General features: G+C 38.2%; 5 protein-coding genes across 7 annotated transcripts in view; 1 reads left to right on the top strand and 4 right to left on the bottom strand.

Annotated features, from left to right (window-relative positions):
• cpamd8 (C3 and PZP like alpha-2-macroglobulin domain containing 8) overlaps positions 1-11,826 on the bottom strand; it is a 46,469-nt gene extending 34,643 nt beyond the window's left edge. Inside the window, exons 1-11 of the mRNA XM_077534659.1 lie at positions 11,324-11,826; positions 8,056-8,207; positions 7,227-7,249; positions 6,045-6,210; positions 4,396-4,448; positions 3,076-3,093; positions 1,999-2,053; positions 1,682-1,795; positions 1,525-1,609; positions 1,314-1,422; positions 76-303 (exon numbers count right to left, since the gene is read on the bottom strand). Of these exons, the coding sequence (XP_077390785.1) occupies positions 76-303; positions 1,314-1,422; positions 1,525-1,609; positions 1,682-1,795; positions 1,999-2,053; positions 3,076-3,093; positions 4,396-4,448; positions 6,045-6,210; positions 7,227-7,249; positions 8,056-8,207; positions 11,324-11,406 (1,086 nt within the window). The 5' untranslated portion in view covers positions 11,407-11,826. The remainder of the gene's footprint in view (positions 1-75; positions 304-1,313; positions 1,423-1,524; positions 1,610-1,681; positions 1,796-1,998; positions 2,054-3,075; positions 3,094-4,395; positions 4,449-6,044; positions 6,211-7,226; positions 7,250-8,055; positions 8,208-11,323) is intronic.
• A 793-nt stretch (positions 11,827-12,619) lies between these two features.
• On the bottom strand, positions 12,620-16,078 carry sac3d1 (SAC3 domain containing 1). Of its 2 annotated transcripts, none has more exons than XM_077535201.1 (4): positions 15,951-16,078; positions 14,815-15,223; positions 13,682-13,964; positions 12,620-13,243 (listed from the first exon to the last, which is right to left on the bottom strand). In XM_077535201.1, the coding sequence occupies exons 1-4, from the start codon at positions 15,977-15,979 to the stop codon at positions 12,777-12,779; spliced, it is 1,188 nt and encodes a 395-aa protein (XP_077391327.1). In that variant the 5' UTR covers positions 15,980-16,078; the 3' UTR covers positions 12,620-12,776. The 2 variants fall into 2 exon arrangements, with proteins under 2 accessions (XP_077391327.1, XP_077391326.1); XM_077535200.1 differs by having other exon boundaries at positions 14,815-15,226; positions 15,951-16,015.
• A 644-nt stretch (positions 16,079-16,722) lies between these two features.
• haus8 (HAUS augmin like complex subunit 8) lies at positions 16,723-20,341 on the bottom strand. The gene is made up of 12 exons (XM_077535199.1): positions 20,197-20,341; positions 19,996-20,072; positions 19,700-19,761; positions 19,166-19,292; positions 18,980-19,041; positions 18,677-18,794; positions 18,369-18,461; positions 18,194-18,297; positions 17,950-18,108; positions 17,350-17,491; positions 17,133-17,274; positions 16,723-17,048 (listed from the first exon to the last, which is right to left on the bottom strand). The coding sequence occupies exons 1-12, from the start codon at positions 20,259-20,261 to the stop codon at positions 16,922-16,924; spliced, it is 1,278 nt and encodes a 425-aa protein (XP_077391325.1). The 5' UTR covers positions 20,262-20,341; the 3' UTR covers positions 16,723-16,921.
• Positions 20,342-21,023: 682 nt separating this feature from the next.
• cks2 (CDC28 protein kinase regulatory subunit 2) lies at positions 21,024-23,157 on the bottom strand. Its single transcript, XM_077533859.1, has 3 exons — positions 22,878-23,157; positions 22,502-22,629; positions 21,024-21,451 (listed from the first exon to the last, which is right to left on the bottom strand). The coding sequence occupies exons 1-3, from the start codon at positions 22,934-22,936 to the stop codon at positions 21,408-21,410; spliced, it is 231 nt and encodes a 76-aa protein (XP_077389985.1). The 5' UTR covers positions 22,937-23,157; the 3' UTR covers positions 21,024-21,407.
• cimap1d (CIMAP1 family member D) lies at positions 22,450-27,210 on the top strand. Of its 2 annotated transcripts, none has more exons than XM_077533856.1 (4): positions 22,450-24,807; positions 25,020-25,130; positions 25,360-25,503; positions 25,604-27,210. In XM_077533856.1, exons 1-4 carry the CDS (start codon positions 24,768-24,770, stop codon positions 26,089-26,091), a joined length of 783 nt encoding a protein of 260 aa, XP_077389982.1. In that variant the 5' UTR covers positions 22,450-24,767; the 3' UTR covers positions 26,092-27,210. The 2 variants fall into 2 exon arrangements, with proteins under 2 accessions (XP_077389982.1, XP_077389983.1); XM_077533857.1 differs by having other exon boundaries at positions 22,454-24,807; positions 25,390-25,503.
• Positions 27,211-27,646: the final 436 nt, after the last annotated feature.

Genomic DNA, 27,646 nt, shown 5'->3' with positions numbered 1-27,646 from the left:
AAAAAAAAAAAAGACTCACAATGTAAATTCAAGAACCAATGTGGTTGCAATAAAACCCGTCATCATGCGTCTTACCTTCCCTTTGTAAGGCAGACCCGGCTTGAACTGTTTCCGTGTGTCCTTGGAGTACCGGACGTCAATAAGCTGCTTATGGACGGGCGTGGAATCGTCGAATGTGGTTTGCCTGCTTCCGTCCGTGCTGGTGAGTGAGGCCCAGATGCTGACGGTGCCCCTGAAGTGGTCGGCCACGTCCAGGGGCATCATGTCTTTGACGCACAGGCTGAAGTTTGCCGAGCCTTTCATCTGGGAAAGAGCAAAGCAGCATTTCTGGTGACGTTTGTGTCCAACATAATCCCAGTGCAGGGTCTGGGATCGCCCATAATAACAGTTGATGGAACTCACGTGTGATGATATGATAGCAGTTATTTCAAGCATCTGGGGAAAATCATTTAAATCCCCCCAAACTGGAATGCATCCAGCCCTGCCTGTCATTTTGTGTGGCCCGTGAACGCTTGCCAAAATGTGTCACTGACTTTTGTTCAAAACTAATTAGCCTTCATAAAAATGAGAATAATCAATAGCAGGGGCAGTTATGCAATATGATATGGAGATTATTAGGGTTCTCACACAAAACATATTTGGTGACAGGGCGTGTAAACTGCTTCGCAATTCTGCCGTCATAAACAGTGCAGCTGAGCTTCTGCATAAATCCTGTATCATATGATAAAAAGCCTGAAAATGTACTTTATTTGACGCAATTGCTCCCAAAAACGTATAAATACGTTCTATTTTAAATATAAGTGTCCCAAAGACGTATTTATACGTTTTTTTAAATGTTTTTTTTTATGCTAGAGCATACAGAAGGCTTTGATGCAGCCTCTCAACTGCAAAGAACGGTTGAAGAAATGGTAGTTATTACACAAACGGCCAGCAGGTGGCACCAGAGCAAACAAGATCAACCAGGGCCATGTTGAAAAAAAGCTCATTTACTCACAGTTTTAAATAGATTTGTGAATAATGATGAAACTTAGCTATATTCTAATTCTAATTGCTGCAAAACGGAAACAGACAGAAATATACTTTTTTTTTTCGCCGATGAAAGAAGAGACTCTACAGGTTCCATGTTTTTATAGCAGTATAACACAATATTCTGTGGGCCTGGCAAAATCAATCAAAATCCAGTAAAACAGCCGGGAATGAAGGGGATTGCTTCTGTGAAAATGGGAGTGAATGAGTTAAGGGACAGTGTGGAGAATTATTGGATTTGAAAAAAAAATAAAAATAAAAAAATAAAAATCACATCCAAAACTGACCTCCATATTCTTAATCACAGGATGGCCCGTCTCATGACGGTAGTAGCCTACTCCATTCACGGTCATGTTCACGCTCAACTTCCCCGACACTGCTTTTCCGAACGTGTACCTGTCGAATAAACGTGAGGTGTTACTTTACAAGACGCATTCAGATTCTAGATGACATAGTTCATATTATGGAAATTCTTCTGTTCTGTTGTGTGTGACATACCGAGCCCGGACGGTGGCCTGTTCACACGTGTTCAGATCACGGATGTAGCGGGGTGGATCGATGGTTAACTCAAACTTGGGTATGACTGCGAGACAAGCAGAATACGATTTAGAATATCTTATTGCTTTTTGCAATTGAAAAGAAAAATGGTGCTCACCATATTTCTGCACGTCAAATGATTTGTTGTATGTGTGGCCTTGCACATCCACAAAGATAACCCACTCTCCAAACACGGGTTGGTCAGACAGAGGGAAACTCATGTTGACAATGCCTGCATGAGAGAAAATGCTACTTTAAACCCAAGATAAGAGTCAGCGTGCAGCAGAGGCTCCTGGAAATGAACTTTTTCACCGTATTTAACAGTACAGTCGTGTTGCTCTATTGAAATGATTACAAAAATAAGACTGAACATGGAGATTAATTCGGCCGAAGAACAATGACGAAGAGATGAAGAGATTTCAAAACATGGCTCACCACAGCAGATAGATTTGAGACCCTTCCACTGCACCATCCTGGACCCCCTTGGATCCTGAAAGAAAAATACATCATATATAGGAAATTGTCTAAATTGCAATATTTAATCTAGGAAATTATATAATATTATTTCCAATAGTCTATCGTCTTTATTTTGTGGAGAGTCACTTGTGGATGTTATGATTTTATTTATGGATTTTATTTATCAGATTTCAGCCTCGATCTGTTACCATGGCAATTTAATATTCCAGGGCCTTCAGAATCAGCATCTTGTGATACTACACATTCTGTACATTCACTATTTGCAATTGTTTGACCAATAAGACTTCAAATTCGCCTCACAGGATCCGTTAACTGACCCACAATAACATCAGCATTTTTCCAATCTTCTGATTGGTTGGCCAGAGAAAGCAGATTTGGACTAACAATACATGTCTGTAGTGAATCACATGCGTTAATACAACAGTCATACTGTATTTTATTTCAAATGTATTGTTTAGTTATTAGAGAAATCCAGATACTGAACTGCTCCAGATCATTACCAAGGATAATTTGTGTGCTTTTTTGTTTTGTTTTGTTGTTGTGTAGTATTGATGGTTTCTATGGCAACGTGAGAGTGGCGGTATTAATGGGTAAATTAATAAGTCCCCACTGAAGACCGAGGTACCTCAGGGGACAGACGCCAGCTACAAGTTAACAAGTAAAGAAGGATTTTTTTTTTTTTAAGCTAGCTCTTGTATTGGATTGCAGTAGAGCAGTGATGTGCCCAGTGGGTGTCTAAGTTTCTTTTATTACGGAGCAGAAGCTCACTATTTGCCCTACAGAGGAAACGTCTCCGGAAAGAGAAAGAGCAGTTCGGCTCACATGGGAGGGAGCGGCTGATACGGTGCGTCAATGGGGGAGGTGAGGACGAGGCTTCTATTTCACGCTGTGTTTATCCTTGCCCTGTTCCACACTTATCGAGGTGAGTTTCCCTGTTTTTCCCGCTCTCTAATCAGGCGCTGTGCTACCCCTGACCGGATGTGTGACCCCTCCCCTGGTAACAAGCCCTGGGTGGTCCCACCTGACTCCACTCACCAAAATGTAGGCATCAATCTGCAAAAAAAAGAAGGTAGGAAAAAAAAAAGAGGAAGGAAGCAGACACAGTTACAAATGAGATCAAAATGATGTAAAAAAGCTTTTTATACAGTATTTACGTTATCAAGAGTCCTGTAGTTTTTGTTTGCATTATTTAAAATTTTTCATTTCCCCCCCCCTAAAAATGTCTAGCTGATATGTATTTAGTTGTTTTAGTCATAATATTTATTGATTAAATGTGTTATTCGAATCATCTAATTATGTTTGTGTTAACATAGTATATTTAAAAAATGCACTATACAAATGTATTATTAAATATAATTTGATTAAAAAAAACAGTTCATTGACTGACTGTGAATTATAAAATCAAACAAATAATTGTACATTTGTGGAAAAATATTTGCTAAATATTTGCTAATGTTATCAAGTGTTCATTCTTAAATAACTGGTAAATACAGTAAGCAATAAAATTTTACACATAAATTGAACAAATATTTACTTATTTTATCAAATAACTGGCAAATGTATTTATTATACAAAATAAAAAATAAACAAATGACATAAAGTGTACATTAACATTGAAAATGTATGTAGTCATTTAATTAAACAACTGGTAAATATATTTCATGTAAAAAAAACAAAAAAAAAAACAGATTAGGCAATTACTTGATTTAAATAATTAGTATATGTTATTTTGTAAATAACTACAATGAATTGGTAACTTTTACGCATACATTAAAATGATCATTTACATAATTTTATTTAAAAATAATTAAATGAAACAAGTAAAATTAAATATAAAATAATTATTTTATTATTAACATTTTACATCTTAGATTCAACACCTTTATTAAGTCAATGAAATAAAAAGGTTAATAAATTATAATTATAAATAATATTTACAAAAAAATAAATAAATATATTATTAAAATAAACAATTCTACATACATATTTTTCCAACCTTCTCCATCTAAGAATGACCAAAAAAAAAAAAATCAACTGAGCACAAGTGTTCCCACCCGTTCTGCAACAGATCGTTTTTTTTTTTACCAGCAGCTCCAAACATCCACAAACACAGTTATGCAGTATATTAATTTGGTTTGAACATTCCAGGAAAAATGAGCAAAGCTGAGCTTCTGTAAATAGGTACTGTACATGCCTCGGTACCCGGGCAAGCCCATGCCACTGAGCTTAATCCCCACCAAATAACAGTGGGAACGCATACGTAAACACACAAGTGCACACAGGTAAACACAAGATTTTTTTTTTCTCCATTAACACAATATATCTTTAAGTAAAGATGAAATGAAAATGACTTACCTTGTCATTAACTGGCCTCAAGTCAGGTGAGACTGTGTAGACGTTGATGAACACTGAGGACACAAAACACAACATAGTAAACATGTACACGATACCCCCTGTTTGGAGAAGCAATCAATTCAGACATATTGTTGGAGCATTTAAGTCGAGCACGCTGGTGGTCTCTGTTCTGCAGTCAAAGCCACAGTTGATTTCTTTTTTTTAAACTGGTAGATGAGGAAACAATAAAAAAAACTGTAGTCTGTAAAAGTTCATTTTGACAAGAAAATAATCATTCCAGCTAAATGTCACTTATACTTAATTTAATTACTGTAATTATTAAACATTTATTTTCTAAAATAACCTAAACGTTGTTAAGAGTACTACTGTATATCTGTCAAATAGTTAGTTTGAAATGAAATATTTCATTTGCCAACTTGTGACTTAACAAATCGAGGTGACAGTGGACAAGATAAGTGGATAAGATATCATTTGAATAACATTTCGACTTGGCAGTACAGACCAAAACTGCCAAAATTAAAAATAAATACATTAATTACTAAATAAATAAATGACTAAAAATGGATATAAAAAATATATTTCAAAAATTAAATACAAATGGATTTATTTATGTACATATATATTTTTTGTTTTTATTAATTTCCATTTATATATATATATATATATATATATATATATATATATATATATATATATATTAGGGGTGTGAATTGCCTAGTACCTGACGATTCGATTCGTATCACGATTCACAGGTCACGATTCGATTCGATACCGATTAATCCCGATACGTATTTATAAGTCGATTGTTGCGATTTTTTTTCATTCAAATTTAGAAAATACTAATCAGTAAGCTTGTAGAGTGTAAGATTTATATGAAAATGTATTATTTATTTATCTTATAGAGGTTGTAATCTGTTTCATGTTTGAACAGCATTAAAATAAAATATTAAGGCTTAATGTTCCGTTCATATAACATTCTTCCATGCTCAAGGTGTGAATCCTAACCCGAAGTCAGATGTTTTGTTGAATATTTTTCCATTAAAAATGGAAGTTTAAAAATCGATTCACACACAAAAAAAAAAAAAAAAGGCAATGATGATAAGACGTTGAATCCGAATACCGAATGAACAATTCTGAGCTCTTAAAAAAAAAAAAAAATAAAAATAAAAAATAAAAAATCGTTTTTTTTTATTGAATCGATTTGAGAATCGCGCGATGTAGTATCGCAATATATCGCCGAATCGATTTTTTTAACACCCCTAATATATATATATATATATATATATATACATATACATATATATATATATATATATATATATATATATATATATATATTTATTTATTTTTTTTAATTATAATTTTCGATTTTTTATTTATTTATTTTTTTTTAATATCCCTTTTTATTTTCACTTTTAGTCATTTATTTTGAATTTTGCCGTTTTGGTCCTCCATATACTTTGCCCGGCCCTGCTCTGCAGTATTTAATTTGCTACATTCCATTCATGCAGGAGCATAAAATTACAAAATACCTCCTAGTTTAGTTCAACTTGAGTGCATCTTTTTAATACACGTATAGTGATTGATTCCTATTTAAAAAAAAAAAATGCATGTGTGTGGTTTATGTGATGAACTAGTCAGAGGGGAACCTTTGTGTTTGGGTTTGTAGACGGGCTTGTCGGTCTGGATGAAAACAGCTGTGCCCTTGCTCTCCACCGTGACGGTGGTGTAGTTGTGAAAGATGTAGCCCCCCTCTGTGAGGTGACGGTTCCCCCACAGCTTCAGGTGGGCTTGGCCTCTCAGCCCAGAGGGAACCTGGCGGCGTGCACACACAACACGGGATTACCAAAACCAAATTAGGTCATTGGGAGAAGCGTTGAAGTGTTGAAACCACACATACTGGATGTTATTTTGGACCAAATTTTTTTTTTTATTCTTGTTAAGAGAATCTCACTTTTCTGTTCTATATATTTCAAATTACTGGTACTTAAAGTCTTCTCATTTTTAACTCATAATATTTTCACACATTTCCACATTTAAAAAATATATATATATTTTACAACCACTCCTACTCACCAAACACATTTTTAACCCATTCCAACAAATATCCAACTCATTCAGGACACCCTGGCTACACGTTTTCCCATTCTCCAAATTACTACATTTCTCATTATTCCACATTTGAAATGACAACAGTCTCGTCATTTACATGCGATATTTATATTTGTTTATATTTTTACACACGGTATTCTGAACCACCGTAGATATTTATTCCAACTTCAAATTGTTCAGCTCATATGACATCCTGGGAAATCTTCAACACCTTAATCAAAATCACATTAAATGAATGAATAAAGGAATGAATGAATGAATGAATGAAACTCCCAAGGGTCAGAATTCTTTTACATTTGACAATTAATGACACAATATCATTTCAATGTCAAAGCATTCAGGTAACTCAGAACCTATAAATGGGCTATTTACCATATTCCCAAAATGCCCACAATTTCACCATAAACTCCAAAAATGAAAAAATAATTTGTATATGTTGACCTCCTCCTTCCCTCATTTCCGAACCAATTCAAATTCAACATTTCAATAGTCCAATTGCAGTCTCTAGTTTTGGGTTGCTATGGTGACACAATCGACATTACTCTCAAGTATATCTTGATTGTCACACTTAGTAGTTTGCAGTGCTGTAGAATTATATCTCAAAATAGACTTTTTATATTGTGCAAATAGGAAATTATTAGAAAATACCTCTCAATGTAATTCAGTGAAAGCCACAGTAAAAAATTATGAACAAAAGTTGTATAACGTAATGGACTCACCTTTAGCTTGATGGTGCCTTTGTCTAAAAAAACACAGAAAAAGGAGGAAAATGTCAATTACCCATGTTGTCGATTAAAACGCAACACTGATTGTTTTTGGTTGTGTGTCTTCCTATATTTTCCAGGGCTATGCAACAATAACGTGCGATTATTGTGGGGGGGGAAAAATCGTTCCGAAAGTCGTCCTCCACCCAATCGACTTAAATTTTCTGATATTTTCTGTAATTTGAAAGTGGAGAATGCATGGATTTCAGTAAAACAACTGATTTTATATAAACCTTTCGGGGCATTCAAGGACAATGCATGGATAGCAAAGAAAGGACATTTGAATTTAAATTTAATCAACATCTCGGAAGCAATTAATTGCAATAAAATGCTAACCTGAACACCTGAATTTTGAATGAAGTTAGATTTGTTGATTTAAATTTGCTCTTAACAGTGAATTCATAATAATCAGAATAATATTGTGGTACATTACAAGACTATATATAAATATAGCCAAAATGTTCTTCTTATATATACTATCGTTCAAAAGTTTGGAATCACGATATACAGTACTTGTGTTTTTCATTCAATTACAAATAAAGACATTTAAAAGTGACCCCAAAGTTTTGAATTGTTGTGTACAATCAAGCTGAATGATTTTTAAAAATATCTAATAGTGATTTCCCCCTCCCCCCAATATTGCGATTCACTAAACGACAATCGTTTTTTTTCAAAGTCCTCTTCCCATGTATTAACACAAATTAATCTGCATGAAAATGAACAATATCAGATGTATTGTCAATCAATGTTTTTGTCAAAAAGATGACGTTGGAGGCGTTCTCACCGAGCACGGAGCCGTGGCTGTGAGCCACCACCTGCCCCTTCACGGACAGCTGGACCTGCACACGAGTCTCCGCTTTGGCGTTGAAAATGGTCACGCTGATGCTCTCGTCCACGCCCGCTCGGAACACCGACGGAGCGGCCACCAAGTAGCCCCTTTGGGGGAGAGGACGGTGGGAAGACATGGAAGAACGTGATAGGCCATAACGTTTGGTTAAATGGCTGATCGTCAAGTGGGGAATGATCCAGTTTCAATTAACTCATTTGCTCCCCAAAACGTATAAATACGTTTTTGTAAATGTTTTTAAGTGTGCCAAAGATGATAATAATAATAATAATTAGTGATAGACCGATATGGTTTTTTCAAGGCCGATACCGATACAGATTATTTGTAGTCAAGTCGGCCGATAACCGATATTTCAAGCCGATATTCATTTGCCGTAAAATGGGGAGGGGGGGGAATTCTTTCAAACTATATATAATTTCTCACTGAGTAACAAATTCATGTGAATGTAGCTCATTTGGGGTTTTTGTTAGGGTTCGTAAAAACGTTTCAAAAAGATTTTCGCGGTGAAAAATTGTGTGAATATGTTCCAAATGTGTTTACAACAAATAAAAACTGACTGCGAACATCTTACAAATCCTGATGAAAACCCCAAATTCGCTACGTTCGCAAGTATCCCCTGCTCAGTGAGCTTTATCGGCCTTCAGATTCAAAAAATGGCCGATGCCGATATTTGTCAAAATGCCAAATATCGGCGCCGATAATCGGCCCCGGCTATCCCTAATAATAATAATAATATTAAATTTCATATTGCACATCAACTTTTGTTTTGAAGGCAAGTTGACAAAAATAAAGATGCCTGTCAACATTTCTGCACGTTTTATAGTTTCATTACTCTCTTTAAATCATTTTTTATATTAGTATTTTTTAAGTAAAGTAACTTAAAGTAGTTACAGTACTTTTATTACTGAATAACTAGTAATTAGTTACTTTTCCAGAGAAGTAACTATATAACTCTTTACTTTTCAAAAGTAACTTGAACAACGTCTTCTACTAAATGACAAAAAAAACAAAAAAACAACCTGTGTATCCACCTTTTGCCATTCAAACAACGGAATAATAATTCTGCTCAAGATGTGTGGTTCAGGCCTCTCTGTTTTTTTTTCTGTGAATAATTTTGCGCCCTTTTATGTCCGTTATGGGATGCAATAATTTCTCGTGAGGGTCTTTATAGTCATTCGAAGTCTTGCGATTTTATGCGTTTACGTCAAAAATGGCAGCTCCTGTATCGAATGCAAAAATATCCCTAAAAAGTACTATAAAATCACAATCGCTTAACATAAATTCAATCAGAGTTGAAATTAAACATTTCACAGAATAGCTAGTTAGTTTGTAATAAATGGTGTGTTCCTTTTAAGTACAGTGTGAGTACTTTGGCCATTTCTGGCTCTGGCAATATTCTTTCGGGTGGTCCGGCAGCCCCCCTGCACCGCTTTGAAGTTTGTTTGGAATAAGGTAACGACTAAGATTCCACACACTCCTTCTGACGTTTAATTGAAGGAAGGGGGCCCGTCACTGGGGTCACAGTGCAAAGGCCAAGCTTTGATGCTCAAAAACAGACTATACATTAAAATAAAAAATAAAAAGACTAATTAAGGTCTTTGGCTGAATGACTGACTGCCATCTGGCATAGATTGGAAGTAGCTTCATATGTGACTGGCTGGCGACTAGTCCAGGTTGTACCTGGGCTCTCGTTTTCCAAAAAAAAAAAAAAAAGATGGTAGAGCTGCAGTTACACTTTATACCAGAGGTGGCAGTCACAAGTAAAAACGTGACAAACTCCACAATGCACTGGAGCCAAAACGTTTCAGAGCCCCTTGCTGTAAGTAGCATGTGCACTTTTTCATATTTCAATTTAGCCCTAAGTCCGATAAGCCCGCTGGCTGCCTTTTTTTTTTTCTCCCCCTCCTACTGAATCTCACTGAAATTAGGAGTGAGCACACCCTGTTGCATGCCTGAGAGAAGGATCAGGTGGTTGGCATTACAGCGCTGCGGCATTACAGCCAGAGGCAAGTGCAGTTCCTGAGAGCTTGAGAGTGCGAGTCAGGAGAAAATCGTTTGATCTACATTGGGCGGAAAAAAAAGCAAACCTCGGATGAGCCCCTCCGGATCAGGTGCTTATATACGGAGTCACATGGCCTTCTCACTGGAATTGGAAACTGTTTCATTGCAGGTTCATTTTGTCCAGACTTGAAAACAATATTGTTCAAAATCTGAGTAGAAAGTGGTATTGAACATCTCTCTATTTGTATAAGATAGCTGATATAAGAGCTAATATCGGTCAGGCGCTCATGATGATCATTCTGTTCTGCACGGTGCCCTATTAGTTAGCACTTCTGCCTCGCATTTGACAGGTTCTTGGTGCGAATCCCGGACTTTGTCACGCATTCCAAAAACATGAATGTTCAAGCATATGCATATCTGGTGGTGCCTGAGCACCAGCCCCTTTGCCTTGAGCTAAAACAAATTGATTCGATTAATCGTCATTTTAAAGTCAAATCGTTGATCGTTGTTAGCTAAATCGAAAAAAACGAGGTGCATATAAATAAATACACTCTTGTGTTCTGGATTATTAAAAGCTGTTCTTTTCAATAGCTATTTTTTGCACAAGCTATGAATGTTAAATTGTAGTTAAAACTGATTGAAAACCACTTTACATTATTGTTATCTGAAGATTTTGCACAGGGTTTATGTTTGAATGAACTTTCAAACTTTAACTCATTCGCTGCCATGGACGGCAAAAGCCGTCAAATTATGCATTTTTGCTGGGCTGGCAATGAATGTGTTAAAGACATGTTTGTTGGGTTTATAACTTTGATTTAAAACGATTAAAATCATAATCGGTCCAGAATGACTTTATATTTTGGCCATATCACCCAGCCCTATATTGAGCTATTTGAACAATTAATACCATGTTTCGTGATTGTGTGAATTATTTTTTGCTTCAGCACCTGCCCCCAAAAAAAGTCTGTGCATGTTTTTGTTTGGTTCATGGAAGACTTTAAATTGAAAAATAAGTGTGAATGGCTGTTTGTCCTACGATTGACTGGCGACCAATCCGAGGTGTACTCTTCTTTCAACAAGTCAGCTGGGATAGACTTGAACTTACTCTGTAGAAAATTGATCATTTTGTATCCCTATTAGGCTCTCTGGAACACGTTCTTTTTTTGGGGGGTCATTTAAGAGAATCAAGATGTTTGCTACTTACCCCTTGTCCTGTGCAGCAGTCGTGCTCACTTTGCTCATGAATAAAGTCCACCCAAGGAAGCTCAAAGCTGTCAAACGCCACATTTTCGCTGCGAGGAGGGCTTCAGATGTGATCTCCCACTTCCTATCCACAAAAAATAAAAATTATTAAAAAAAAAATCTTCAATGAAAGTGATCAGCGGTGCTTTTTTTCCCTTCTTCTTCTTTTTTTTTTTTTTTAAAAGCCCTTCAGTCTCTTCATTGCTCGATCGCAAAACTCATCATTCGTGCCCTTCTCCCATGTGCCTTCTCCTTCGCTTCTTCACCCGCCCCTGTGAATCCCTTCGCTCACACTTCAGCATTACAAAATTGGCGAGCGTTCTCCCGCTTCGCCACACAACAACTAAAATGGCAATAAAAAGAAGAGTTAAAAACAAGAATGGGTAAAGAAAAGTCGTCAAGTTAGCTTGAAGCTCCAGCGAGGAGATCCTCTCTGCTTCACTGCCCGGGACTGACTGAACAAGCCTGCAGGGCAAGGGAAGGCGCGCACGCGCACACAAGCACACGCGCACAAACGTGTGCGTGCGCGCGCAACACTTTTGCACACGTGCTTCTGAGAGTGGATTGAGCTGATTCTGTTGTGCAGAGAAACGAAACGAAGGCAACTCGAGAGAGCAAATACTGACAAAATTGAATCGTTCTTTCTTTTTTAAACAAAGAAAAGCAGGTAAATGCTAAAATTGTAGTCAAGTGGTAGTTTCTTTATTGGTTATTAGAGTACAGCGTTGTAGCTCTATGCTGCCACAGTGCGGAGATAAAGGGGAAGTGCAGTTTTTCAAATTGAACTGTCGAACCTTGACATATATTTTCGTCTATATATGTTTGTATGTGTACAGTGTTCCCTCGTTTTCCGCTGGGGTTAGGTTCCAAAAAATACTCGCAATAAATGAAATCTGCAAAGTAGTTAGCTTTTTGTTTTACATTTATTAGAAATGTTTTAAAGCTCTAAAATCCCCCACCACCGTTTATACACTTTTCTCATTGAGGTATTTACATTTTCTCACATTTATCTCGCTTAAACATTCTCAATGTTCTAATCTTCAGAAATTTTATAAAATGGGTACATTACTGTAAAAAAAAAAAAGGGATGCAAAATTGCACTATAAAAATAAGATGTTAACTTTACTCTCATTATGGTTTTAGTCTGAAACAAAATGAAAGACTAAAATATATTACTTTATTCTCATCATAGGACAAACTTTGATATCATACAAAATTATCTTTAAAAAAAAAAAAAGACTTCACATAAAAAAAACTGTTTATTTAGAGTCATTTATTTTCAAGAAAAGCATTTTAATGTACAAGTGCAACTAAAAACAATGACCTAAGTATAAATTGAACGATATGTTTTAGTTGTGGCAGTTTATAACATGATTGGCAACAATAATCATGAGTATTATTTAGCTCATCTTCTGTCAAACACAGCCATGAATGATGTTGCCAATCGTGAGGTCTTTTTGCTTCTCCGTCACGATGTTGTGATAAAGAGAGCAGCACAACTTCCCTTGTTCTGGCTCAGCGAAGGACGTTTTGGAGAACACCACTTGCTCGTCCGCGTTGACCTCCACGCCGCACGCCTGACACAGCGTCCTCGTCAGACTCTTCTCCAAGGCGAGGAGTTTGGAGAGCGCGTCCAGCGGGAAGCGACAGTTCCGGCTGCTGTAGCCGTGGCTGTACACGAGCAGCAGGTCCTTGCGGCTGGCCGTCACGTGGCGGTGCAAAGCGCAGGCCTGCAAGAAGCTCAGGCGGCGGGCCGAGCGCAGCAGACGTACGGGGTTCCGCTCCAGGAAGGACCGGTTGATGGAGATGGCGAGCGTGATGGCGGCGGTGTGGCGAAGTGGTGCCGGGAGCTCCATGATGTGCTGCGTGGCTCCAGGGGAACCTTGGGGTGATTGGTTAGCAATATAACAGCTTTTAGACTGTTGGATCCACCTGTACTGCTTTTGTCCTTATTCGGGTCACGGGTGAGGTGGAGAAAAATTCATCATGGATCCACGTGGACAAAATTATTGCTTCGACTCACTCCTTTGCCTTTTGAAATGCAATGTCTGATTTTGATTGGTTAATTTTCATTAAATGTTTGATTTAGTATTACTTTTGTCACTCGTTATTTCTGTGACCACCAAGGAGTTTTTCTTTCATTAACCGACGGTTACCAACAGCTTTGTCCACTTGTGTATTAGGTCGATTGAGCAGCTACGATTGAGGTGGCCACAGAAGCGTATGAAATGATTCATGACTTATTCATCACACCAACACATTGTCAAGTTGTGCCTACTAAAGTGTCCATAAATGTCAACAACAAAATGAAGCAACCCACCTAAGTTATAGAGCAAACCGAGAGCCTGGAACTCCTCCTGGTTGGGATGCGGCCCGGTTCCGTGCGCGTAGCAGTCTAGTAGCCAGCTGAGGTTCTCCTGGAGATGCGTGTCATTGATGCGGGGGTCAAAAAGTCGCAGAGGCTCGTCGCAGAGGCGGTACGAGGCGTACATGAGGAAGCGCACCATCCGCTCCAAAATGGCCACGCAGTCTGGCCCGTGCGCCCTCTGGATGATCATGTCCTGCTTTACGCTGCGCAGGCGGTCGAATACAAAGCTATACACCTGCAACGTAGACGCAGAATTGAGGTTTAGTGTTTTGGATGTTTTCAACTTGGGCTGGGTGATCTGGCTTTAAAAATCCCACAACAGATTTTGTGTTTCTCACAAAAGATTTGTGACTTTTTTCACAAAAATTCAATTTTGGATTTTTTTTTCCCCCTCACGAAAATTTGAAAAGTTTTTTTTTTTTTTTTTAATTACAAAAATTAAGATTTTTTTTCCACCACAAAAATAACATTTTTAGGCTTTGCTCAGAAAAAAAACAATGATTTTTTTCCCCACACAAACTCATTTTGATTTTTGTTTTCCCCCACAAAAAAAATTGATTTCTGATTTCTTTTCTTTTATTTATTGTTTTAAATCACAAAAATTCTTTTAGAAAAGTTTCCCACAAACAATTTCTAGGCTGGGTGATATGGCTTTAAAATTCCTAAATTAGATTTTCCATCTTTTTTTCTTTTTTTTTTAAACCAAACTAAATAAATGTTTTATTTTATTTCCCACAAAAATCTGGTTTGATTTTTTTTATCACAAAAATTCAGATTTATTTTCATTAAAAAAAAATACAACTTGTGTGACAAATAAGTTCTAAAAATTGAATGTTTGTGATTTAAAAAACAAACTGAAATAAGATTTTTTTTCTTATCACCCAAATTAAATTTCAGATTCAAGTCACCTTTTTGAAAAAAATCACTAAGGGTTCAAATGAATCAGTAAATGTAGTGACCAAATAAACAGTGACCATGCTTTTGTAAAACTCTCAGTTCACATCAGCATAAACGTGCTCTAAATTAAAATCCGGAAACCACTAAAAAAAAAGAAAAATTGACAAACAAATGACAAAGCTACTAGCCTCAGTCCAAGGCTGCAGATGAGGAGATGCAGCGACCTCATCAATGAGGTAACACACAGTTTTCAGCAACACAGCAGGGGGACGGAGGTCAGCAGAGTTGGCAGAGTCTTTCCCGGCCGCCGGTCTGGAATACTCCTTGATGGCACGCAGGGGGTCAGCTCGGGGTCTGCGGTCTTTCTCCGTACCTTCCACCATCTCAAAGCGGTGCAGGCGATTCTGGGACTCCCGCTTGTGCAGCTCCCCCGCGGGACACATGTTCTGGCAGATGCCCCTGGGAACGGTATCGTCTCCACACTGCCCAGCTCTGACATTTTCTTTCACGTGGGATTTACCCCGGCCTTTTCCACGTCCCTGGTTACGCCAGCTTCTCTCTCCTTGTCGTGGTCTATCATTCCGCATGGAGGTGGAGCTGCTTTGAGGAAACAATGACACTTGAGATTGAGAAACTACAACCATCATCCGTCAATTTTCTATAGTGCTTGTACTCAAGATTGGCAGGTGAGCTGGTGTTAATTCTCACTGGGGTGAGAGGTGGGGTACACTAGACTGGTCGCCAATAAGTCACAGGGCACACAAACAAACATTCACACCCAGTTACATTACAATTTAGTCTTCGATGAACCGAACAAACCCCTGCAAGCAAAGTGAGAACATGCAAAACAAAAACATCACACAAAATCTATTCCTGAGGGCTGGGATTTAAATCCAGAACCCCTCAAATGTGAGGTAGACATTCTAAGCACCAGACCACCAATGTGGTTTGTATTTTTTGTAAATATTTTACACATAACTGCGTCATATTCCTTTAGACACGACTTTTGCAAGTATTTATCAGGCAGGTGCGTTTACGTGCTTTCGTCATCATTTTTGGTGTGTTTCTTGTTTCTAACTTCGTGTGAATGACGGGGTTTTATCCAGGTTGAACATTTACACTTTGCTATTAAATTCACTGATGACACGGTAATTATTTGAGAGCGGGTTCACATTACGCAAAAACGAGAGTTCTATGTCACAGTATAAAGCCTCGAAAAGTATCCATATATGTACACTGTACAGTAAATGAAATTAAGTGAATGACATTTTGGGTTACAAACGCCATTTATGTGTGACAAATTGAAAATATAGTTGAGACTCACTTGCTTCGAGCAGCACCGCCACAGTTCATTATTAACACTTGTGCTACAATACTACTTCTACGCTATCCATTGGCGGAAAGCAATCACTTAAAGGGGCACACTGCCACCTATTGGTCAATGACACGTACAGCATGTTTATACAAATAAATACGGTACACAGAACTTTCTTTATGCCTGAAGGGAAACTTTCAACAATCCTTTCGATTCACTCCGACAAACTAGATTGGTGGGGTTTTTTTTTGTTTTCCTATGAGTCTACAAACAAACCTAAATATGGCAAAAAGTATTTGAGAGTATATATAACTGCACCGCAGCTTAATAAACAAGGTGCAGTATTTTCAAATTGCTACCATAAGATCATGTGCAGTCATCAAAAACAAAAGAAAAAAAACTTCAACCCTGTTTCTTCTTTCTCTAGCTTTGGTCTGTCGTGGATATTGTCGAGAACAGTTATTTATTCTTATTTATTCTTGTTACCCAAAAGTGGGTCATGGACAAGTAGGAAAAAATACAGGAAGTCCTTCATCCTTGGTTCATGACAGTGTCAACATAAAGTTCAGATTTTAATTTAATTGTTAAATATTCATGTTTTGTTTTTGTTTACTCAGATACTTTACGGTAATTACCAATTTACTTTTAAATGTATAAAACTTGATTTTTAGTAGCAATTTTTAACAATACACATTTGTTTTTTTACTTTTATAAAAGTAGGTCACGACTTGACAATCAGAAAAACGTGGGCCTCGGCTGACAACAGTAAAATCAAGTCAAGTTTGCGACATCTATCGGTACTTTATTGGTGGGGGTAATCGCTCATTTAAAAACATAAATGGAGTCGACGCAGAAAGCATACTGTACATAAACAGAAAAAAAGAAGCACAACGGCAAAAACAACAAAAGTAAGACATCTTAAAGGGTCAAGTTGGTGATCCAAAGTGCATGAACTATGTATCCGTACGGTGCCAGAAACATCATCGTTTCGGGCAGAAGAGCTCCAGGGCTCTGGCAGAGCCCAGTTGCCCCTCCTCCACAGCATGCTGCACTTGGACGGTGTGGCGGGAAACCAGCGACGAAAGCTCCAACAGGTCAGAAAACACACTAAATGATTGGCAAAAACAAATACACGTCAGTTGTATACTCGGACAGCCTTTCAAAAATGAGTCCTTTGGCTTGAGTTCCCACCCAGTTAACTGCTGACTCGTGTCTTTTGAGGCCTTCTTCATGTCTTTAAGGCAATCCAGAGCGACTTGGTTTTCCTCGTGATCTCCCTCTGTGCACTCTTTCAGAAGCGCCTCGCTTTCCTTCAAACAAGCCTCTGCTTTACCTTGAGGGGAGAAAATGATGGCTTCTCACAATCATCCATGTAAAATATAAAAATAAATAAAAATATGCCACCGACCAAGAAATTCCCGACTGTCGCCGGCAATGTGGAAATTCTTGACGGGCAGCTCGTGTCGGGTGTCGTCCACAGCTGAGGCCAAAGTCTTGTACGACTCTGTGAATGCTTTGGCAGCTTCTGCCGCAGGAGTCAAAGCAGAAATCTGATAGAACAATCAGATGGCAAACATCTCACCTTTGTATCATCATTTTACAACCTTAACTCATTTGCTCCCAAAAACGTATAAATATGTTCTATTTTAAATATTACCAGGGTCCCAAAAAGGTATTTATATGTTTTGTTTTGTTTTTATGCTAGAGCATACAGCAGCTTTGATGCAGCTTCTGAACTGATGAGAACGCTTCAAGAAATGGTAATTATTACAAAACGGCCACCAGTTGGCAGCAGAGTATAAGAGATCAACCAGGGCCATGTTGCAACAAGCTGCATTCCCCACAGCTTTAAACAGATTTGTAAATAATGATTAAACTTAGCTATATTCTAATGCTAATTGCTGCAAAACAGAAACAGATAGAAATACACTTTTTTTCTGATAAAAGACTAATCTTGTCTGTGAGTGAATGAGTCAAGATACTCTCCAATAGGTTTTGATGTCCTGACCTGCAAATCCAGAAGCTCAATGGCCAGCCTGCGCTTTTCCGCGAGGAGATATCGGCGCTTCTTCTCCATCACCTTGCTGCGCAGCGCCGCCTCTTCCTCCATCAAATACAGCAGCCTCTCCTCCATCTTGGGCTCCTGCTTGGCCATGTTATGCGCCATCTAAAAATCAAACAACCGCTCAATTGGGCTACATTTTTTGCCGTAAAAAAACCCCAACTCAACGATGGCGGCCAGTCGGCCTGACCTTCATCGTGAGAAAGGTCAGGAGCAATGCTTGCATCTCCATCCATTTCTTGTCATCTTCTTGGCTTCTATCTGTTTCTTCTGTACTTCGGAGAAGTGTTTTACCTTAGAGAGTGACCAGAAAACCATAAGGGGACGGTCTCATTTGTAAAAAGAACACAGACTACTCTGTTTACCTCCAATGACCGAAACATCGAAATCAGGCCGAAGGCAGTGTCCGTCAGAGAAGGTCGACTGCAAGATCGTCTTTCGTAAGAGTGACGCCTCGGCTGAAAGTGGCATAATGCATCCATTTCAATTCGGCAACATAGGCAGGGTCACAAATTAGGACATTGTTTGTTCTTTCCATTTTCAATTGACCCCCATTTCAAAGAAAGAAAGAAAAAATAAAATCAACTCACGTGGAGTCAATTTTCCATTTTTTTTAAGTAACCAATTAAAAATGGAAAGAGACTGTTTGAAATTTTTTTGTACTCATTCGTACACGTTCCAAAAGCTGGCGTGCCCACGGAGTATCGTGGAGAGGTGCATTTGGCACTGATGGGTTTCGGCGACAAGAACGTATGTTGTAAACTCCCAGAATCATTGTTGCGGTGGTTACTCTGTGGAAGAAAACTCATTGATGGAGATGTATTGATAACCAGCGAGTGGACTTATAAGAAATAGTTAGGCTCTATATAAATACATAATTATTGTATTACTACCATTTTTTCCAAAGTTTCAAATATTTATATTGTGTTTAAAGAAAATTTAAAAAAAAAAAAAACATCCAAAAGCATTGCATTACCTTTGAAAGAGATGACCTCTCAGCAGCTTGCATGTACCGAGATGGGACAATGTTTCCATTTGCTAAATAAAGATAAATGAAACATTGATAAACAATTGAAAAAAATCATTTTTTTTAAGTGTAACAAGTACAAAGTCTACCTCATGCAGTATAATGAAAAAAAAATATGATGGATTTATTACATACACATTCCAAAAACTGGCGAGCCCATGGAACATCGCGGAGAGGTGCCCACTTTTACTTTGGCAGTGCCGTCTTTAGGCGTGGAAGGCCTCTGTGGCACACTCACAGGCTCACTGTCGAGTGGGTTACTCTGTGGGGGTTTGGGACAAGATAATAAACAAGTCAGAAATGTCTGCTTTAAAAGCCTGCCCTAATGTCATTGAACATATAATTGACATTATATAATAAAACTTGGTCTGGACAATTAATCCAACTGATTAACTGGAGTTTGGACTTTTTAAAATCTATTGTTTTCTGCAGTTCAAAGCACTTCCCTGCCGATTGTACCACTTTGACTAACAACAATAGAGTTGTTGTTTTTAAAATATGTATTTATATTTCTACTAAAACTAATATTGGGGGAAATGGTAACAGGAAAAGAGGGGAAAAGAACATTTCAGAAGGGGGGAACATGCCAAACTTGTTCTGAATTATGGCTCTCATTTAGCTTAAAAAAAAAAGTTAAGACCATATCACTCATTCCGAAACATAACCTACCTTTGAAACGGATGTCCTCTCAGCCGCCTGCGTGCATCGAGACGGAACAACAACGCCATTTGCTAAATGAGGAGGACAAAGTAATATTGACACTTGTAGAAGTAGTACACTTCTAGAAAACTAAATTCACAGTGGAGTCTCACTCGTGATGATGTGTGCGAGATCGAGCAAACTAAAAAAACAACTGTTTTGTTTTGTTTGTGACACCAAGCTTAACATTCATATCGCGTTGAGTAAGCGGAAGACAAGCACTTAAAAATAATACACTCCACTCAGACTTAACACTCAACACCTACATTTGGAAGCAGGATGAAGGGGTTTCTTCGCAGTTGCATTCCTGTTAATTTTATTAGCGCCGTTCCCACTTTTAGAACTGAAAACAGATCGAGAGACAATCACTTTGAAATTATGTTGAAATACGAACAATTCTGAAAAGGTAACGTATAAACTTTTCGTTTTTGAAAATTGAGACAAAATGACTAAAAACAAAAAGAAACCTTTTCGTGTCTGCGGCGATATTCTTGATACCGCTCGTTGTTTGCGTCGTTCTTCTGGACGCCATGTTGAATTTTCGGATGAACCCGCCCTACCCGCCAAATTAATACTGGTCGATAGGAAACAAGAACCATGATAATCGTTCCTAACGTCCTACTTGACGAAACAATACAAGTTTTCATGTGTTCGTTTGTATTTATTTATTTTTACAATTACATGCATTAAATATGTTATATCTAGTAAATACTTGACATTACAACATTACACAAACCACCAATTCCCAATTTAATTCTCCAATTCAATTCAGTTAGCGGAGAATACTAAAATTCTGACATTAATTTTAGGTTAGAGTAGGGTTATACTGTAGTAGTCTAAAGCAAAGCTTAATAACTTCAAAAGTTTTTTTTTTTTTTTTTAAGGTTTCAGATTAAGGTTCCTCGGTTGTTGTGTGTGGTTTGAGTACGTGGGATTGCCTAGTGGAGACACAAATAAAAGTGAAAGTGAATTCATTACATCTTTCCTTTCTTCCTCCATCCTCACCTACTTCCTGGCTCCCTTAATTCTTTCCATACATCCTTTCGTGTTTCCTACTTCACACCTTTAGTTTTATTAATCATTTTTCTAGTTTAAAAAAAACAAACAGCTCCCATTCTGTTTAGTTTCTTCTTGACAACGAATAACTAGTCATCTGTTCTGAACAGTGCCAGCTGTAATAACCAAACTCTCTTAAGTGCACCCACCATCTGGATTTGAAGTGATGCTTCAACTGTAGCGTTTTCTGGTTACCAAGGTGCAGAAACTAAACATAACCAACTAATGAAGAGACATGTTTTCATTCATAACATTTTAATTTGTTCAAACAACAACTTCCAAACATTTTGGCAGAGAACAGCGAACAGAAAATATTTACAATCTGGAATACAGTGAAAGGACACTTTTCAGATAAAGCATATTTAGCATAAAACGTACCACTAAGTGGCATACAATCCATCAGAATAAAAAGAAAGAAAAACAATAACTACTCAAAATATACAACTTTTAAGCTCCATGAGACTAACAAGGTCATTTCACTTCAATGTGTTGGAATTTGAAAGCTCACAACTGAACCGGGTTTTGTTCTCCTTGAATAAATACGATGCAATCGAAGTGTACATAGTCATCGTCCAACAAGATGGAGAGAAAACACAAAATGGAAGACAGCCTGTGTTGCGCATTACTGCTTGGCGAGAGGTCTCCTGAACAGCAGGATGTGAGGCTCTGTGGAGGAAAGGACAAACTAATTAACAATACGGTTATAACGGCAGTCCTTTAAATATCGCCACACTATTTTTGTCCAATCAGAGTTCAGCCTCGGCGTTGCCATGTCAGAGTAACCTGCCCGAGCTCTTTAAAATCAGTAATATTAGGTAATGTAACCTCAACTACATGAGCAATAAGGCTGTTTTTCTTTAACCAATCAGCTTACAAGAAAAGTCCTGGCCCTTGTTGACATCAGCATTTTTACATCCACTGATTGGTTGATCAAAGCATATTTTGTTTATGAACATCTTTTTGTGTTGCACAACACAACCTCTGGACACACAAAAGACTAAACAATAAGCACCCCTTATGATAATTATTTTGTGACAGACAAATATTGATTCTCAACTGCTTCAGATGGTGTACATGGCACAGTTGTATTGTGTTATATACAAGTGTATATATTTTTTATTTATGTATTATTACTTATTTCATAAAACATGAATATGTTTAAGTAATAAAGACACCGATTTTGTTTGCATCACTGTTGTAATTTGATTTATCACTTACTGTATCATGTTTATGGCTTGTTTGGTAGAATTTTTTTGAAGTTCTCATAGTAAATGCTTAACAGACAGCAAGTCAAACTGTTTAGTAAGTCAACAACTCTAAGTCAAGTAGATAAACGGTTAATTCATGCTGCCTTTATTTTAGCATCAGTCAACTACTAAGATTAAACTACTTTAGTAAATGTAATATTGTTTATTTTAACACAGATTAAGTTATTGCTTGTGTTTGTTGAAGCTACTTTCATTCCAATTCTTTTTTTCCCCTCCTCTCCCAATTCAGTTTTGGTGTTATGACCTATTTTTGACACCTCACCAAACGCAAAAATTGCAAAATTGTTTAACAAGTTAAAACCAAAATGACACACACTGGCAACATTGTTTAGAGTGCAACAAATTAAAACCGAATGACATAAACTGCCACAAGGCCGTCGTGTCAGTTAGCGTGTTGAGTCTGTTGACGTGACAAAATGGTGGGCGTGTGCGCCTGCATGTCACTCGCCTGGCTTGTGGATCATGTAGTGGATCCATCCATGGCTCTGCTGCACGCCGAGGCCCCGCCACTCCTCTTCGGACATGAGATGCGAGGCCGGCACCAATTTGGACAGCGGCTTCGGTAACGTCACATGCCTGGCGGAACGAAAAAAAAAAAAAATGGCGACTGTTACATAAAAGACCACTCCATGTTTGGAAAATTATGTCAGTTAGCTCACATTCGAATGACAACACCGCGAACGACATATACACTTATTTCAATGTCAGCTAAATTTAAACGCATTATTGTGTAACTAATACAGATTAAGTGACGTATACGCGTTAAACGATGGAATAATTCACACAGAACTCTTAAAAGTAGTTATGTTATCTTTTCCATTTACCTGTACTCGAAGGCGTCGTCGTTGTATTTTTCAGAGTAGTGAATGTCCTTCTGCGACATTTTCCTCAACTGGAAAGGCTGAATGACGAGGGGAAAGAAAAAAAAAAAGAGATGTAGCCGTTAGAGAAATAGGTTAAGCCGTCCGTTGACAAAATATCGCGCTTGAGAAGAAGCTCCCAAATCTGAACTCTTGAACTACGACGGGCTGGCTGCTAGTTGAGAAGCGAGCTAAATATTTATATCTGGTTCAAAAAGTAACGTCCACGTCCGCGCCTTCGTCCGATTGGTCGAAAAGAACGGACGCGGAAAAAAAGCAAAGAGCTGCTAGCCAATAGGAATCGCCAATCTTTGATGACGTTTCTCTTTCTTCTTTGGTCGTCGAGAATGGCGGTTGGATTCAGCTCATATTCGTTACCGCCACCCAGAGGATCAAACAAATCAAAAACAAAAACAAACGCTAAAAGAAATGGTGCTGTTTCATCTTTTATGACCGTTCAAGAGTCCTTTACGAACGGCACGTAGTCAACTACAGCCTTTTCTTTTCATATAAAGTAAATGTTTACTGTAATTGTGACTTTACTGCTAGGGTAGAGGGAAACATTGTACATATTACAATATAGTATGCCTGCCCTGCATGTTGTGAAAAATCTTTCACCCTTTCTTGTTCAAAATGTTACTGAATGAATTATCTGCACGTTAGAAGGTTCGAGGTACAAATCTCGGCTGCAGTCTCTCTGTGGAGTCTGCACGTTCTCCCCAGTTTTGCGTGGGATTTCTGGCTTCATTCCCACAAACTGTTGCATGTTGGGTGCACATGAACGTAAAATGATTGAATGTGTGAATTAAATGTGAGGCAAAATGCATAACTTGGTGGATGGTGTTGTGTGCTGTCTTATCTAAAAGCCACAATGTGCATGATCGTTTCCTTCTGAGAGGACTGCAGCATGCAAATCATTTCCTGTCTGCCTTAAACTACTGTCCATTCCATCCCTGCTTGAGAGCCTGAAATTTATTTCCACTTTCTTTCTAAACATGTACATCAGTTATACACGGCATACCATTCATGTGTTGGTGCAAACGAGCGTTTCGGGTTACCAACGCAGCAGCGCCTGTTAAAGATGAATGCTTGTTTTCTTCATATGTCACTTGTCAGGCCTCTCGGTTACGGCGGTCATCAAGTCTGCAAAAATGGTGGGGTCAGTGGAGGGCACAGGAGCAGAAATTTTCCAAGAGTCCATAATATGAAAGAGGGTTGATAGTGATTAATTAATAACCAGCTGCGTATTGCAACAAAATACAAACTAGGCATTATGCTGTAACTTCATGCTGTAAGTTCAGTTAAAATAAAGGGAACACAATGCAAGACAAACTTCTTATCTTCGAGGAGCAGATTCATTCATCCATAATGTTATCTATGATTTGAATTTGATTCATTGTTGAGTCGTAACGAAGAGCTACTAAGTTTTAAATACAAAGTAGAAGGCAAGGAAATGTAGCAAGTAGCATCATGCAAAGCCATGTCTAGCCTTGACACCCGTGTCATAGGGTCACCTTTCCCTTTTGGAATGCGGCGTATCCATTCACCGCAGGGGGCTGAGTGATAAGCACTGAGTCGTATCCATGGCGACTGCACGCATGGCCGATGAGTGATATTACATGAGCGGAAAGTGAAAGGCGGGCGGGAGCTTCATGGTTTGCAAGGTGGAGATAGTTGGGGGGACAGATAGCGTTACAACGGCAGGTAGGGAAGCGAGGGAGGGACTATACTCACATAGCTGATGATCAAGGAGGTCTTCTTCAATGCTGACCTTTTGGAAGGCATCGACGACTGCATGATACATTTGCCTTTGTGATTAACAAGCCATTCTGAGACGCATCTTCAAAGAGAGCAATGGAGAAACAGTACCCGGCTATTGCAGGCAGGGAGAAAGGTGAGTTCAGCAATTATCATATTGTTATTGATGAGTTAAAATGATTAGATGTGTTTTGTCCATTTCAACTACTCACAGCTACATCGAGCCAATTTAGAAATAATAGTTTGAAGAAAAGAAAACCTACAGTTTGTGTTTATTGATTCTGTGATAAATTAAGTTTAAGATGCATAAAATGGTATATTTGTATTTGTTCCACTGTTTCTACATAGGACCAGGCCCAGGGCAATACGGGCTACCGCCTACGATTGGCTTTATTGGCCATGACGTCACTAAACAAACAAGCCCCGCATACTCTTTCCACGGCAAGATGAGCGACAATAGTAAGCCCTATTTCTATCTCACTTTAAATTACAAACCTTGTTGTAGTGTCGAATGGAAAAAAAAATACACCATAACCTCAATATTTTCTGGTTGAAATTTGTATATTGTGGTAGTATTGTAGCCTGAACTGTTGTACTAAATTGAACCACTAGAGGAAGACAGATCACTTTGTTGGACCTACACTCATCCATGAAGACTAAATGATTTATTTTATTTGTTCATGTACAGTGTTGTGTGTGATGTTTGATTTGTGTGCAGTGTATTGTGTTGACTGCAGCCCGGGACCTCAGTATCACATTGATGCAAAGATGACTCGCTTAGGGAGAGACGGCACACCCGCATACTCCATGTTGGGCAGAACTAAAGTACAAAGTATGTTTTGAGCATGAACTTGACTTCTTTATATTTGCCCACCAGATGGCACTGTTTTCCTATTCACATCTTTTACAACTCCATATATTGTCTTTTATAGAGGAGCTTTTCCGCACGCCAGGACCGGGCACCTACAGCCCAGAAAAAGCCCCGCCCTGCAACCTCCAGCGTCGCCCCCCGTCCTACACCATCGGCTGCCGCACCCAGTACCGCACCATGGACTCGGTGCCCGCTCCCAACAAGTACACTCTCCCTCCACTAATAGGCTCTCACATCCCAAACAAGCCGGCCAGCGCCAGCTACTCAATGTCGGCTTGTTTCAGCCAAGGCGGGCCCTCCGTGGATCTCGCAAAGACGCCGGGGCCTTGCAGATACAACAGCACGCACCCCAGCGTTTATCTCCCCCGGCCGCCTGCTTTTTCCATTTTGGGGCGACACGGTGTAGCCAGAGAGGGCACAGAGATGCCCGGTCCCGGATCGTATAATCCAGAAAGAGTGACAGTGCACAAAACTCGGGCCCCGGCCTTCTCCATGGGGATTAGGCACTCGGAGTTTGTCACCCCGCTGGTTGTCGCTATTTCTGATTAGTCATAACGTAGCCACGCTGTGCATTTGTCCACCAGATGGCGTGATTTGGCCCCATTCAAAGCATGCGGCAATTTTCACTTCTTTTACTGCTTTCTCCAAGTGTGTGAAATGATTTGTGAGTTGTTAATGATGCTTGCGTTCATTTCAAAAGAAAACATGTCTTTCATGCCCAATTTCAAAAGTCTTTTTTTCTTAAAAGTGCGCACTGTATTATGAATACACCCAATAACAAAAGGATACAAATCCTACAAATTAGGTAAAATCCATATTAGAGGCCGAAGTGACTTAGAAACACTGGCTCTCTTAAAATGGAAAATAATCAACTACATCCAATACAAGACTTGTCAATCATAATACATTGTGCATGGTTGTAGTTTGCATCATATTGAGAGATGTATGAAGGGATAAATAATATTTTTTCAGTGATATTAGAAACAAATGGGTTTTTTTTTGTAGTTTTGCCATTTTAGGCTACTATAGAAAACAGATTAACTGTAAAATTAATACTTTTGCTGCATGCTTTAAATGGACAAACCTGGTAGGGAAATTTCAGTAGTTCAAAATGAAATCTTAAAATTTTGAGTTATGCTAGGATTGATGTGGGATTTAAAAAAAAAAAAAAAAAAAAAAAAAACACCTTTCATTTTTAATGTTTTTCCAATAGGACAGTTTTGTTGCTAGCATCAAATTTCTTTTCTTTTTTTTTAACCTTTCCATTTTGGGTAATGTATGGAGAGGTGAGAATGTAAGTTTTATATTAAAAACATTTGAAACATTTTGATATATCCTAAAAAACTAATTTTTGTGTAGCATAGTCATTTCTCGTTAATGTGATGCTAATTGTGAAGCTAACTGTGATGATAATTAAAAACATTAACTATAAGCCAAAACGGCTTGGGGAGAAATGGACAAAAATGGATGCCACTGATATTTTTTTACATTTCTGAGAGTGAAACATTGTTCAACCTTGTGCTTGTACTCCACACTCTTCAAGTTGTTTATAGCAGTGAGTGAGGCTAATAGGCCACTAATGAGCATTGTTGTATTCACAGCCGGATTTGTGCATGCAAAGTATCACAGTGAGTAGGTGACTCATTAAACTCTTTTTGTTTGGCCATGTTTATGAACACCCTTTTAAAAAAATACTATAATGAAGTGGATTTTCTTTGTCATGTTCTCATTCACAAGGCCAAAAATAAGTGTCATCGCTCATCTATTGATTCCATCTGGTTTATTAGTAACTTCTTCCACAGTGAGACAAACAAACTTGCGATTGGCTGTTTGAGAGAGGGTGGGTCAGCTCTCTATTTTTTTATTGTTTTTATTTTTTGCATGTGCATGATTTGTTCTAATGTGGTCTGCTAATATTTGCTTGGTCTTTCTTTAAGCTGATTTTTGGATGAAAGTTAACTTGATGTGACTCCCTCCCTTGTTTTCCACAGAGCTTCACATGAAAAGGTAAGATTTGAATTCAATTATGTCGTTTCGATCGTTGTTTTACTGAGAGATGATGATGGTCCTATTTGACACGATAGAAAAAGTTGTCATTTGACTT

This window comes from Festucalex cinctus, chromosome 10, assembly GCF_051991245.1.
Source record: "Festucalex cinctus isolate MCC-2025b chromosome 10, RoL_Fcin_1.0, whole genome shotgun sequence".
NCBI classification, from domain to species: Eukaryota; Metazoa; Chordata; class Actinopteri; order Syngnathiformes; family Syngnathidae; genus Festucalex; species Festucalex cinctus.
This window is presented reverse-complemented; position numbering and strand designations above follow the sequence as displayed.

Excerpts from the sequence above, each read along its gene's own strand:
- sac3d1 (XM_077535200.1), bottom strand. The coding sequence starts at position 15,979 with ATGAACTGTGGCGGTGCTGCTCGAAGCAA. Across the intron at positions 15,227-15,950 it reads GGCGGTGCTGCTCGAAGCAA|CAGCTCCACCTCCATGCGGA; the intron begins GTGAGTCTCAAC and ends GTTTCCTCAAAG. Across the intron at positions 13,244-13,681 it reads CGGTTTGCTCTATAACTTAG|GTTCCCCTGGAGCCACGCAG; the intron begins GTGGGTTGCTTC and ends AATCACCCCAAG.
- haus8 (XM_077535199.1), bottom strand. The coding sequence starts at position 20,261 with ATGGCGTCCAGAAGAACGACGCAAACAACGAGCGGTATCAAGAATATC. Across the intron at positions 19,042-19,165 it reads CTCGCCAGTTTTTGGAATGT|CAAATGGAAACATTGTCCCA; the intron begins GTATGTAATAAA and ends ATCTTTATTTAG. Across the intron at positions 18,298-18,368 it reads CGATGTTTCGGTCATTGGAG|GTAAAACACTTCTCCGAAGT; the intron begins GTAAACAGAGTA and ends TCACTCTCTAAG.
- cks2 (XM_077533859.1), bottom strand. The coding sequence starts at position 22,936 with ATGTCGCAGAAGGACATTCACTACTCTGAAAAATACAACGACGACGCC. Across the intron at positions 22,630-22,877 it reads GACGACGCCTTCGAGTACAG|GCATGTGACGTTACCGAAGC; the intron begins GTAAATGGAAAA and ends TCGTTCCGCCAG. Across the intron at positions 21,452-22,501 it reads CTACATGATCCACAAGCCAG|AGCCTCACATCCTGCTGTTC; the intron begins GCGAGTGACATG and ends TTTCCTCCACAG.
- cimap1d (XM_077533856.1), top strand. The coding sequence starts at position 24,768 with ATGGAGAAACAGTACCCGGCTATTGCAGGCAGGGAGAAAG. Across the intron at positions 24,808-25,019 it reads TATTGCAGGCAGGGAGAAAG|GACCAGGCCCAGGGCAATAC; the intron begins GTGAGTTCAGCA and ends GTTTCTACATAG. Across the intron at positions 25,131-25,359 it reads CGGCAAGATGAGCGACAATA|TGTTGTGTGTGATGTTTGAT; the intron begins GTAAGCCCTATT and ends GTTCATGTACAG.